Source organism: Copadichromis virginalis, linkage group LG4, assembly GCF_057382275.1.
Source record: "Copadichromis virginalis isolate Kocher_CV1m ecotype Utaka linkage group LG4, C_Virginalis_male_GT1.1, whole genome shotgun sequence".
NCBI classification, from domain to species: Eukaryota; Metazoa; Chordata; class Actinopteri; order Cichliformes; family Cichlidae; genus Copadichromis; species Copadichromis virginalis.
The window spans coordinates 4,211,378-4,224,658 of NC_140621.1; the positions used below are offsets into that span (position 1 = coordinate 4,211,378).

Sequence of the window (13,281 nt, forward strand, 5' to 3'; positions counted from 1 at the left end):
TACCATATCTAAAGCAGCAGGGAGAACGAGGTCCTCCAAGTTGGTTTTAGCCACTCTGTAACTGACCATGTAAGATGCTTGTAGTCTGTTTTTCTTCATAGGATTTGGCATTCGAATGCAAGTTTTACTTGTTGAAAGTGATTTTAGCTGTCGCTCAATATATTCTCTTGGTTTATTTTTCAAATGGGGATGATTTGTCTCTAAATGTCTGCACAATAGTGAAGGTTTCATTGAGTTGTTAGACAATACTTTTGCACAATTAACACATTGTGGCCGGTAATATCCACCAATATTTATACACGTGAATCCCCGCAAAATATAATTGTCATCATATTTGCGCTTCTTTGATGAGGGTGTGTTACAGTCCGAGGTGATATGCTTTCTCCCACTTTGACGCTCTGCATCAGACCCTTAATCACTTTCTCCACGACTGTCTCCAGCTATGCTAGCCACTTGGCTAGTAACCACAGATGCATCTGTGCTAGAACCCCAATCTGACCATTGTTGTTGAACAATCACCTGTGCGGTCACTGGCAAATGCATCTTCAGATATGAGCTGATTGGTTTTAGTGGCCGGTGTTTTGGTGGTAGGGTGTTTTTTTCCTTCTTCTTGTTAACCATTTGTCCATTTCTGCGCTGCACTGAATGCTTGGAGGCAACTTTGACTGTCAGGCCTCAGTCAATCGGGCAAGTCACGCCCATTTATTTTGTCAGTGCAATGTTTTTGCTGAACACCAGAGGGTGGTATATAGTCATTTAATAACCACAGCAAACTGTATTAAAGCAAATTTAGGCTTTTTAAATTCGTGATCGCCACTCCAACCTCAACCCTCGTGTACACCCTACAGCCACTTGCGTGCCCCCGAGGGTACGCGTACCCTAGTTTCGGAACCACTGCTTTAAACAATACAGGACATTCTGGCTTCTTGACAACAAAATAAATGTGGTTTGGCTCAAGACTTTTGCACAGTACTGTACGTATTGAACAAATGACTAGATATCGTTCCATTTGCCTGTGCATCAGGAAGTCTACATCTACAAGTATCTGGAGATTAATCGTTATATAATTTACATATTTTGCTTGTTTCCTGATGAAATGTGAAAATGCTTTGTCATTGCACGTGACTATCTGCCAGCAGGTCACATTAAACATTAAAGTGGATGATGAGATTTCTACGAATCAGGAGGAGAAAAAAATGCAACTTCATCCTGTGAGTCACAGCTGGTACAGACACCCCGGCTCAGTGATTGGTGGAAACATACGTCACATCTTGCACGAGCACTTCCGGTGGAGTATAAATACAGGGACCCGCGAGTGTGCCGTTTCACACCAGGGGAGAAATCTTTGAGGAGTTTTTGCTTCAACAGTGTTTGAACGGAACTTCTTGACTTCGTCCCGCTTTGTATTTCAGCTACTCTGCACTTCGGAAGAAAAACCCTTTTCTACTTGAACACTACACATAAAGTCGACGTGAAGCTTTATTTTTGCACCGTTTTTGTTAATAAAAAGCACAAGAAACGCCAGCCGAAATGGAGTCCCAAGTGCGCCAGAACTACCACCGCGACTGCGAGGCCGCCATCAACCGGATGGTGAACATGGAGCTGTTTGCGTCTTACACCTACACTTCTATGGTGAGAACACGTCATGTGATGCTGATGTCTGTAATAACCTTAGTCTCAAGCTATATTAGCTTAATGCTAGACAAAGAGAACGGAGTAGAGTCGTTAAATGTAAAGTCCGGTATGTTGTTGCTAATTTCAGTAATGCATGATTTCAGTAACGGCTTCTTTGCTGCCTATCATGTGCCAATAAGCAGGTTGTCAGATACGGAGTGTATTTTCACCACAAGTACTGTCACTAAGTAACCAAAAAATGCTGCGTCATGCTTACGGTGGCTTTTCCATACACATGCTCGCTTCGCAGGAAACGAGTGTAGACTCTGTCCTGCAGAATTTAGTGCACATTGTCTTTTTAAATCAAATTTGAAACATTTTATATCAAAGTTAAACTTGTATAACTTGTGTTGTACAGGGGCGAAATGATTGGTGGTGTGTACCAATTAATAACCTGTGTCTGATTTGTCAGGCCTTCTACTTTGACCGTGATGATGTGGCCCTGCCAGGCTTCTCCCACTTCTTCAAGGAGAACAGCCATGAGGAGAGGGAGCACGCTGACAAGCTGCTGTCCTTCCAGAACAAGAGAGGAGGTCGCGTCTTACTCCAGGACATCAAGGTGTGTACAAACTGAACCAGTCCTGCTGTGACATACCTGACTGTGTCTCTAACACAGAAACTGGGATTAATGAGCAGTGTTATGACACTTGTTCTCTTGTTGTTAGTGTGTAATGTGTATACAGAGCTTAAAACAAGTGTTCAGTCTCTAACAGAATTGTTTGTTGTGCAGAAACCAGAGCGTGATGAGTGGGGCAGCGGGCTGGAGGCCATGCAGTGTGCTCTGCAGCTGGAGAAGAATGTCAACCAGGCTCTGCTGGACCTGCACAAGCTGGCTTCTCAGCATAATGACCCTCATGTAAGTGGGAGTTGGAGGGAAGAGTTTGGGGTTAAAGACTGAACTAGTTCATGCTGTGTATGTTTGACAAATCATCAAATGTTAACTGTAGTTTGTTTTCCCAGCTGTGTGACTTCCTGGAGAGCCACTACCTGGATGAGCAGGTGAAGTCCATCAAGAAGCTGGGTGACCACATCACTAACCTCACCCGCATGGATGCCCACAACAACAAGATGGCAGAGTACCTGTTTGACAAGCACACTCTGGGTGACAAGAGCTAAATGCTGAGACGTAGAAGTGAGCCTGGAGTCAGCATGTTAACAACACAGGCTTTGAAGTAAACTCACTTCTGCTCCAGCTGATTCTTTCCTGATTTCCTGGCTTTAAAGCTGGCATCAGTTCTTGTATGTTGTGGTGTTTTTGTGTGAAATGTCACATGGAGCGATGGATGTTATCAGGGTATGGCTCTGCTTCTAAGCTGTCTGACATTTGGAAATGTTTCTGATCTGTTCATCTGAATAAACCTTTTGAGCTGGATCTCTGGTCTCTCTGCATCTGTGACTCACTCACGAATCACTTCAGTGACTTGGGGTACAAATAAGTGTTTAAATCAGAATGTGAGTGTTACTTGGAGTTTTGCACAGTGAAGTCATGTTAACTGACACTTGCTGACAACATTTTGGTACACTTCCACCTCAGTGCAGACCTGCAGTTGCATGGCTGAAAGCAATGAGACTTTGTTACTTGTGATTGTGCTTTTACTTAACAGTTGCTGGGTGGATGAATTCTGACAGATAGGGCTGCAAAAGCAATGAGTGTTTGAGAATCCTTTTTCTGGTCAGATGAAACAAAGCTGGGACTGAAAAGCCAGACTTGGACTTTTGAGCTACAGTAAACTTGCTCTCATGTAATTTTCTTTAAAGCGGTCTGGCTAAAAGATAGTAACCACTGACCTTAAGTTCATACTTAAGAATGGAGATAATTTTAACTACCCAGTAAAAGTAACCATGTTCTATTAAAATGTTTCCAGGAGAAACAAAAGCCACCTGTGTAAAGTTTATTCATACAATAGTATACTTTGGTTAAAATATACCGTGAAAAACATATTTCAAAGGTTCCTTAAGTAATAGGCCTGTCAGGGGTCAGCAACCTTTAACACCCAAAGAGCCATTTGGAGCCGGTTTCCACACAAAAGAAAACACTGAGCCGCAAATACTTTCTGACATGTAAAATGAAGATAACACTGTGTATTGTTTTTCACCTTTATGCTTTGTGTGAACAACTAAGGTGTTGCTTATGAAATCCATGAAGTGCTACAGAGAAAATTACATTTATGTAATGAACACATTTTGAACTCTTAAAGAAATATAACAAAAGGAAAGATGCTGAACTAAAATGATCCAGCAAACAAAAACTGTTATATCACCTTTGTGCTTTTGGAGCCTTGACCCGACTTTTAAAAATATTTTGAAAAAAGCACTATGCTGATAAAAAAATTAAAAATAGATATTTGCAAAATTCTGCCTAAATATGTATTTTACCTGGTTAATCTGTGTGGCGGGGCGTGGTCTGCAGCGCCGCTGCTGGGGAGGCGACGCACCTGAGTGGCACCCGCAATCACGCCTCGCCGCCTGAAAGTCTGTGCTCTCTCTGCTGTTGTGTTGGTGTGTGTCGCAGCCCACAGCTCACACGGTTGCTGTATGCGTACAGCAACCGTGTGTGAAAAGTGGTCAATATAGAGATGCTGAAAAGCGTGTTCATGCAAACATCGTCGGGTCTGCCGTGATATGTTTACAATGGGACTTCTGCTCCTGAACCTCTGCGCACAGCGTCTGCAGATCAGGGCTGTACGAAGTCAGTTTACGCAGGACTGTAAGCTGTCGTCTGTGAGGCGTGAGCGCTGTTTGTTTGTAACATAGTTCACGGTGGAGAACAGCTGCTGACATAATGTGGATCCAAAGATCCATAATTGGCCTACCTGGGTTTGAAAGTCTCGATAAATGCAGGCGTTTCGGCGGGTACACCGGCTTCCGCGAGTGTGACGCTTACTTTGAGCGATGAAAAATAATAAAATAATATTATTTTATATTTCAATATCACAATAATCTTCTAGAACTACAAGTTAAAAAAAGAACTAAAGACAAATAAAATACACTTTAGCTAAATACTGAAGTATAAGGACAAAAGAGCCGCAGGTTGCCGACCCCTGTTCTATACAGAAGTTGAACTGGAACTTTGACCACTAGGGGGGAGTGTTTTACCATTAACAGTTCTAATTGTTTGACTGTCAGATGTGAGCTGTAGATATTATTTTATATTTCTTTTTAGCCCTACCCACCTTTTTTCAAGGTTTCTGTTACAGGTTTCTGTTGTGGAGAAGAATGTTTTCATATTTATTAGAACTGTCAAGAGAGGTCATCTTGTGCCCCATTATGCAACACCAGCAATAATGGCAAAGAGTCGCACAGCGCCTGATGCAGCGCCGTAGTTCTTGTGGTGAAGAAGGGTCTAAACGGTTCTATGTTGACTACTGCAAGATGAATGAAGTGTCACAGTTTGATGCTTACCCCATGTACCGGGTCGATGAGCTGCTGGACCGGTTAGGCACCGATGTTAGATTTAACCAAGGGCTACTGGCACTTGCTAATTATACCCCTCAGTCTGTTTTGTTGCCACATTAATTTCACCCTCCGTTGAATTCAATTGAATTCCTCTTTCCTCTAAAAGGAACATGACTTCTGGAACAATGTCCTTTGGACAGATGAGAACAAAGTGGAGATGTCTGGCCATAATGCACTGCTATATTTGGAGAAAACTAACACAGCATATCAAGACAAACATCTCATACCAACTTTCAAGCACGGGTGATGATTTGGGCTTAGTTTGTTGGTGACACCACGGCCCATTGTTAATCAGTGTAGCTTCAGTCATTTTGCAGATGTACTGTTTATAAGGTTGGGGAAACCTGCAGGAAGCTTAGGTTGAAGAAGTCACTTGGATGAATGACAGAATATTTGTTCCACTGAAAACGCAATGTTCACTTGAACAGAATCAACTTTTTAGGATTTCCTTACCTGGATCATTGAGCATGCATTAAGACATTTTAACCAACTTTGGGAAGGACTGCCTGAACCTAGTATGTGAGCAAACTTAACATAAGAGCGCTGACTACAGAAACCACAACAAAAATCTTCCAGAAGGCACAGAGCCAGCTGCTCAATGAACAGGTGAGACAAACAAATTTTACCATCGATGTGTTAAATTCGAAAGCGGCTCCGATTGAGACTTACAGTGAGTCTAGATGAGAATACCCTTCAAATGGTGTTTGAATTCATTGAAAAGGCTCATCCAGCACAGCATGAACAGTCTAAGACCAGGCAACAAAGCAAGTTTGACTTACTTGTTGACATCAGCAAAACACAGAGCGTATTCTCAGCCACTAGATGAGAGAAAGATGCCACACTGAGGATGTGGATACATGAGCATGTTTCTGGCAGACAAGTCACTCAAGCAGTGAACAACATTCTCGCAAAATGACTGAACACTGAGAAAAATCTCACGAGTGGAAATGATCACAGCCACAAAATCAGCAATTTAAAAAAAACACAGTGCAGATGTGAAAGCAGATGTGGAAGTTTTGGCCTATCGCAGCAATGCAAAGCCCCCGGCCCTCACATTGCTTAGTAAAGACAACAACATTGTCGTCCTTCTGTCAGACAAGGGTTGGTGCGCAGTTTTGCTAAACCAGAAAGACTATCATGGGAAAATTATGAGCCCCTGAAACGAGACCCAGGAAGTAGTTACAGGAAGATTGTCTGAAACAGGACGATGCTATTAACCGGACCTCATGCCACAGGCTATAACCAGGGGAAACTACACCAATTCTGTATGGTTTACTGAAGATACTGAGAACAGGTACAAGGGGTGTACCTGTAAGATCATATTGTTTATTTGATCAACTTGGTCATCTATAACACCTCAAAGTTTCTGGCTTTGATCCTCAACCTGTTGGTAGTCAGCTCTAAACACCACATTTCTGGATTTTTCTGAGAAGGCGAGAGACGTCATTATGGAGGCAGATGGTTTCGTATGATGTAACATCTCTCCTCACTTGTGTTCCCGTCATTGAAGCAGTTGAGGTAGTAAGAGATAACAGGATGACTCCAACTCAGCAACAGAACCACTCTCAGCGTAATGTGTAACATAATATATGAAAAGTATTATATAACGATTTATCATATTACATCCTTTAGAAAGCTACAATGAACATGGTTTACTTTGCTATGGCTATCTGAAGATGCAAGTGTATATACTGCCCCACTCTCTTTAGGTGCTTTCTGGACTCTATATACTAGGCATGGGTACCGGTGTCCGGTGCCATGATGGCACTGGTTCTGACATAAACGGTAGTAACCAGACCGAAAAGCAGCGCACATTTCGGTGCTTTTTTTTCCTGAGCTGTGATACACTTCTAGCCAATAATTTTACGTTTCCGAGGATAGTAGGCGGGTCCAGGTACGTGCGTTCTTTTAGAGCAGAGCTACAGATTAAAAATGTCCAAGGCAAAGCGGTTAAAGGTCTGGTTGTACTTCACAGCAAAATATGCAAACTCAGCAGCCTGCAACAAGTGCTTTAAGGTGATACTGTGATACTGTCAAAGGAGGTAACACCTCGAAACTGATGAAACACCTGGCGACGCATAGCGTTTTTTTTTAAAAGCCGAGAAATGCGCCGTATTTGATAGCTTGCTGCGAGACCTCACACCGAGCACATCTACTGCGGGTGTGGTGCCTGTTATGCAACATCCCCCAAAAACACGAAGAGTAGAGTCCTGGCCCCTAGCCCTGCCAGTGTAGCAGAAATGATGAGGATGATGATGCAGCAGCAGCCGTTCTTCTCTGCGTGAGTCGCTTAATGTTGTTCGTGTGTAATTTACGTTGAGTAGGCTAACCACGTTATTACATTAATGCATGTAAGGTGAACTAGCAAACATCATCATAGCTACATGCGGCTGTCCTCTTGTTTGATGGCAGATACTCCCTTCACCCTGGCCAAAAGGGCTAAAATGACCAAAGAAAAAGTGGGAAACAGCTAAACAAGAGAGGTTTTTGGACAAAGTTTGTGTTTTTTCTATTGTTTAAGCACTGCTTCCAGCCAAGAGTGATACCATATATGCCACATAGCTGCAGGAAAGGCTAACATTGTTATCTTTTTGCAAAAACAAAACAAAACAGCTGAACATGGGAGGTTTTTGGACAAAGTTTGTGTTCTCCATTCTTTATTAAGCACCGGTTCGAGCACCGTTTAAGCACCGGCACCGTTTCAAAAGTACCGATTTGGCACCGGTATCGGATAAAACCTAAACGATACCCATCCCTACTATATACCCAGATCTCTCATACTCCTCCCAGCCATGCTGTGCAGAAATACTAATTAGCCATCTTTCAGTGGTGCATCTCTAACTGGTCAAAATTCTTTTTTCTGTGGTCAGCAGTCATTCCCTAATTCCTTGAAACATAACGTGCAGTGGGATTTGGTGCTCCTGAATCCCCACATGAACATCTCTTGCAATGGGGTTGACGCAAAAGAACATACACTGGCCTGCATAAGAGTGGTATTATAACGAGCATAGCTGGGGCCGAGATGAATTCTAGCCTCTCTGAACACGACAGAGCATGCAGCAAACTGAGGAGAGTCCTATTAAAACACGTGCACTGGCCATTTCCTGGCTTGATGGTAAATATTACGAAAGCTGCTGGATGAGGCAGCTTCCAAAGCTGTGGCCCAAGAAGCTTTCGGCAAAGTGTAATGAACAGCCAAAATTATATTTGGTTGAGTGGCCTTGTCAACATTAACAAAGTGGAATCCACTCACACCACCACCTGTATTGTACTTTGATGAATTCTGAATCCTGACTAAAAATCAGTCTAAAATTAGCTAAGACAGCTAGGTCAAGTAGCTCAATAGTGCTCTGACTCTTTGTCAGTGCTCTGACATGTGAGACCGTTCAAATGCAAAACATTTGCAAAACATAGAAACTTAAGGGGCTGGCAGTGTCAGGAAACTCACAGAAAGTGCAAATTAAGTTGTTTGGATGACCCAAATTTGGGTGTGTCTTCCTTCATGCAAACATTGACGAACACTCATTAAAGTTCCATATGTTCTCCTTTACCAGACTAAATCCAGTATGTTATTTGTAGTACTCTGAAGAAAACTACGGAGAAAGTAAGTCCTCTACTTGCCAGCTGGTGTATACGAGCAATTAATGTCATTTGTTCAATTTCATAATCGATTTGACATTTCAAGGAGACATGAATGGCATGGATTATATTTGGATCTTCACAGGTAAGACAAATGACCTTTTACTAAATGTATTTTCCCATATAAAGAATCAATGCCAGATATTTTATTGTTTTAATCTATCTAAAACCCACACCATGAACCACAATTATGAAGGAAAAAAGTGCACAATCACAAAATGTACTCTTCTTTTACTCATAACCTGCTTTGCTCACTTAGAGATGTTGTGGAATATTATCTTCCCTTAATTCTTTCCTCTTTGGGTGCCTATTTTGAAAAATCAAGAACCCGTTCTAATCTCATGGTCCTGGGTTTGACCAAATGTTTTGTTTTTTGTTTTGGGCTTATATTATGTTTCTTTTGGATGTAAGAAAACTAAAGCTCTTTAAATACTTTATGTTAACAGGTATTTTCTTCTTGATGGAATCTGGTGCACCAACAGGTACAACCCTACTCCAACACCCCTTCCCACCACCCTCGACTCCCAGAGTAATCTATTAATTTGACTAATTACAACAGTTTTTTTTCTTAATAAGGTCATCTCCTCCAAAACCTGGCATTGAATCAGAATGCTGTACAGTCCTCAAACAATGACAGCCTGGGTTTTGCTGACAAGGCAGTTGATGGCAACAGAGACTCGAGCTATCAAAGAGGGTCCTGCACACTTACCACCTCACAATCTGATCCCTGGTGGAGGGTAGACCTGAAGAAAGTGTACACAATCGGCGCTGTACTAATTACCAGTACAGTAGAACTAGAAAACGGGCTGGATGGTGCTGAAATTTGGATTGGAAAGTCAACAGAGATCAATGACCATGAAAGCATGAGGTGAAAACGCTTGATAAAGCCCCAAATAATGAAATCATTATGTGAATAAGATTTATTCCTTCACTTTCTTTCTGTTTTTTTTGGGCTCTTGCATACACAGGTGTGCTGTGATCTCTCACTTTCCCAGTGGACAGACATTTTACTTTCCCTGCAGGTCTTTTGAAGGACAGTACGTCACAGTGTTTCTCCCTGGAAGCAAGAAGATCCTAAGTCTCTGTGAGGTTGAAGTGTACTATGGTAATCACATTTCAGTCTGATGCTGATACAGACGTCTGGTATTTCATAGACTCTGAAACTCAGAAAATGTTATGAAAATTAAGTGTGACCTTTAAAATAACTGCACAGTGCACCTTCTGCAGAAACCGACTTTTCCTGGTTTTCTTTCAAGGATACCCATCACCCAATTTAGCACTTAAAGGAGAAGCTACTCAGTCATCTACGCTCTCTTTTGCTGCTGCATCCAAAGCCATCGACGGTAGACGGAACTCGTTCTATACCAATGGGTTCTGCAGCCACACTGCTGAAGACGAGACCGACCCCTGGTGGCGGGTAGACCTGCAGCACAGCTTTACAATCACTACTGTAAAAGTCACCAACAGAGGAGATTGCTGTGCTGAAAGACTGGATGGAGCTGAGATCCGAATAGGGAACTCACTGGAGAACAATGGAAACAATAATCCCAAGTAATGATGAGAATTCAATTTTCATTATGAAATGAAATTAAGAGATACATGCTATCCAACTTTGGGAAAATCCATATTAACAGAATATTGTCTGCATATATTCGTCTGTCAGGTGTGCTTCCATCTCCCACATAAAAGCGGGTAAAACCTACACCTACCAGTGTGACGGAGGCAGCATGGAGGGTCGCTTTGTGAACCTGTTTCTTCCTGGACAGAAGAAAACTCTCACCCTGTGTGAAGTGGAGGTGTATGCTGCCCGAGGTAGAGCTTTTAGTGAGTGAATCTGATCTACTGAAACACACCTGCCTGATAATGACTCATGTCTGTTTGTTCTTTTCGATACTCAGTGGAACCGCTTCCAAATGTGGCCTTAAACAAAGAAACAGTACAGTCATCGACTTGGTCTGGGACAGAATATTGGGCCTCAAAAGCTGTCGATGGATGCAGAAATGGACAAGTGCCACAAGGATGCTGTACCCACACTTCACCAACAGAGGACTCGCCCTGGTGGCACATAGACTTGTTGGGTCTCCATAAGGTCACTGCTGTCACCATCATCAACAGAGTCGGGAGTACAGCTTACAGGCTTATTGGGGCGCAGATCTTGATTGGGAACTCACTGGATCAAAATGGAATTAAAAACTCCATGTAGGACACGATTTCTCCATAAATATTTATGATTTTATTTTTCTCATTTAAACAACAGCACATTATTGTTTAGCCAAAACATTTTCTTTTGTAGATAAAATAAGTTTGATGTTTGTGTAAATCTATCAGGTGTGGCACTATCAATTCATTAGGGAGTTCCCCAACACACACATTCCAGTGTAATGAAATGGAAGGTCGCTACATCACTGTGTTCTTACCAGGACCTCAGAAAATACTGACGATGTGTGAAGTGGAGGTGTTTGCTTCTCTCTCTGGTATGGCCGTGGTGTGTTTGTTTCTAGCACCATATGTTGTGGTTGCATGTGCTTGTTGTTGCTTTCTTTATTGTCTCTATATTGCTTTCCACCTCTCAGTATTCATGTTTTAATTTGGAGCTGAAAGCAACCTTACAATTCAGCCTGTTAAAACAAAATGAAAACAACCAAACATGGTTGGAACAAACGCAACCTGTCAAAATTTTTCTTCTCAGCCCCCAAAGCTGTCACTCCTCCACCAACTCCTCCACCATCTCCTCCCACTGTGAGCGTGCTGCTGGGCGAAAGGAATGTGATGGTTGTGGGAAAGAGGCTTTGCTGGTCTGATGCTCTGATGTACTGTAGACATTATCACTGGGACCTGCTCAGCCTTCACAGCCAACAGGAGCAAGACGAGTTGGAGCAGCTGCTGGGCAGCCTTCCCTTCACCCTCACAGACTACATCTGGCTGGGACTGCGCAGGTACTGTGCTTATCATGTAAATGCTCTTAACACCTCAATGAATGAACAGGACATAATATGAATGAGATGTTGTTCATGTCCAGTTGCAATACAATGTAAAAAGAAATCTATCCAATGATTAGAAATGTGAAATGACCACAAAGAGACAGAAGAAGAAGTAACCACATCAAATAAAAATATCACCACAAAGCGATGCAAACAATGTACACAATGACTCAAACTGACTAGGAAAGGTTTAAAAGAAGATAGAGAACACACAAAGTTACCAACAGAGCACCACTTATCTAACCGAGGGTCACAGGAGTGCAGTTAGTTCATAATAACCCTGAACTTGGTAGGAGGAAGAAAATGGATGAATGGTTGGTTTTAGGTTTTTGGCCCCATTTAACATCATAAAGATAAATCTGCATCATATAATTGTGGAAAAAAGAGAAAAAGCTTTTAAACATCCACAGGTAACATAAACAGCAGCATTTTGTTCACTCTGTCCAACAGGTCACTAAGAGGAAATGACTGGTTCTGGATGTCTGGACATTCCATGAATTTCTTCCATTGGCCACAAAATTGGGTCCCTCGCTATTATTCGAACACCTGTGGCGGCATGGGCAGCACAGAGGACTTCCAGTGGAAGGACATCCACTGTGGGAAACAACTCAACTTCATTTGCCAATTAGGTTGGGCTTATACCACTGTAATGCATTCTGCGATTTGTTGTACACTTGTGATTCCTCACAGTATCGTGTTTCTGGGGATTAATTACTCTACTCTCTGTTCATTAGGTGCTGGGGACGACATGCAAAGAGTGTATTTCTACAGCACCAAGAAAGACAGAACCCTAGAGTAAAGGCCAACAACATATTGCAAATGCAAATTGCAATGTGTATAAGGGGGGCTCATCTCACCTTATAGGAGGCAACCTTTCTGCAAACAGCTGCAGTCGGACTTGGACTGACTGCAGTCACTCTGAGAGAGATTAGTGAAGGTTTCAAATAATTGCTGTCCAATTTATAAATGCAGACTAACTGCTACAACGATTCCATCAGTTTGAATGAGGCTTTATCAGTGAGCACAACTCAACTTCAGGTTATATTCCTTTGTTACTAGGTTACTGAGTGCAAATGTAAAAGTTAACTATGAATTTCTGTTAAATGGGTTTTTCTCTCTATATAGACAGATCGGTGATTTACAATTTATTACTGTTAGTTGCCGTATTATCAGAAACATATTGCATGTAATTACCAGCTTGACCCCATTCATCTCCTCCTAGATGAGTCGACCAATCATGATGAAACTTTGCACAGACATTGTCTAGGGCTCTGTAAGTGCCAACATCTAATTGCTATATACAAATGTTTTACCCACAATTGTATATATTTGATAGATTAGAGTGTTTGTTGCAATATAATGTATCATAGCATCATCACTATAGTGATTGTATGTTTGTATGTTTCCTCTCTGCTAGTTTAAAAAATAAAGTGTCACTGTGTTAATGAACCTTTATGAACCATTTGATTTTAATTTGATTACAAAAGTAGCTTTAAAGGTGTTTCTGTATTATATGAATGATCTTAGCAAT

General features: G+C 41.9%; 2 protein-coding genes across 2 annotated transcripts; both read left to right on the top strand.

Annotated features, from left to right (window-relative positions):
* Positions 1 to 1,302: 1,302 nt before the first annotated feature.
* On the top strand, positions 1,303 to 3,046 carry LOC146710611 (ferritin, middle subunit). Its single transcript, XM_085453204.1, has 4 exons — positions 1,303 to 1,632; positions 2,087 to 2,233; positions 2,405 to 2,530; positions 2,635 to 3,046. Exons 1-4 carry the CDS (start codon positions 1,531 to 1,533, stop codon positions 2,788 to 2,790), a joined length of 531 nt encoding a protein of 176 aa, XP_085309330.1. The 5' UTR covers positions 1,303 to 1,530; the 3' UTR covers positions 2,791 to 3,046.
* A 6,153-nt stretch (positions 3,047 to 9,199) lies between these two features.
* On the top strand, positions 9,200 to 13,185 carry LOC146710612 (uncharacterized). Its single transcript, XM_085455365.1, has 10 exons — positions 9,200 to 9,251; positions 9,346 to 9,637; positions 9,738 to 9,874; positions 10,026 to 10,320; positions 10,433 to 10,581; positions 10,668 to 10,968; positions 11,098 to 11,243; positions 11,459 to 11,705; positions 12,201 to 12,379; positions 12,485 to 13,185. The coding sequence occupies exons 1-10, from the start codon at positions 9,206 to 9,208 to the stop codon at positions 12,547 to 12,549; spliced, it is 1,857 nt and encodes a 618-aa protein (XP_085311491.1). The 5' UTR covers positions 9,200 to 9,205; the 3' UTR covers positions 12,550 to 13,185.
* The last annotated feature ends 96 nt before the right edge of the window (positions 13,186 to 13,281 follow it).

What these genes read in the sequence shown, in the direction of transcription:
- LOC146710611 (XM_085453204.1), top strand. Translation starts at nt 1,531, where the DNA reads ATGGAGTCCCAAGTGCGCCAGAACTACCACCGCGACTGCGAGGCCGCC. An exon ending in CTTACACCTACACTTCTATG is followed by an intron (nt 1,633 to 2,086) that starts GTGAGAACACGT and finishes CTGATTTGTCAG; the next exon opens with GCCTTCTACTTTGACCGTGA. An exon ending in TCTTACTCCAGGACATCAAG is followed by an intron (nt 2,234 to 2,404) that starts GTGTGTACAAAC and finishes TTTGTTGTGCAG; the next exon opens with AAACCAGAGCGTGATGAGTG.
- LOC146710612 (XM_085455365.1), top strand. Translation starts at nt 9,206, where the DNA reads ATGTTAACAGGTATTTTCTTCTTGATGGAATCTGGTGCACCAACAG. An exon ending in TGAGGTTGAAGTGTACTATG is followed by an intron (nt 9,875 to 10,025) that starts GTAATCACATTT and finishes TTTTCTTTCAAG; the next exon opens with GATACCCATCACCCAATTTA. An exon ending in ATCTGGCTGGGACTGCGCAG is followed by an intron (nt 11,706 to 12,200) that starts GTACTGTGCTTA and finishes TCTGTCCAACAG; the next exon opens with GTCACTAAGAGGAAATGACT.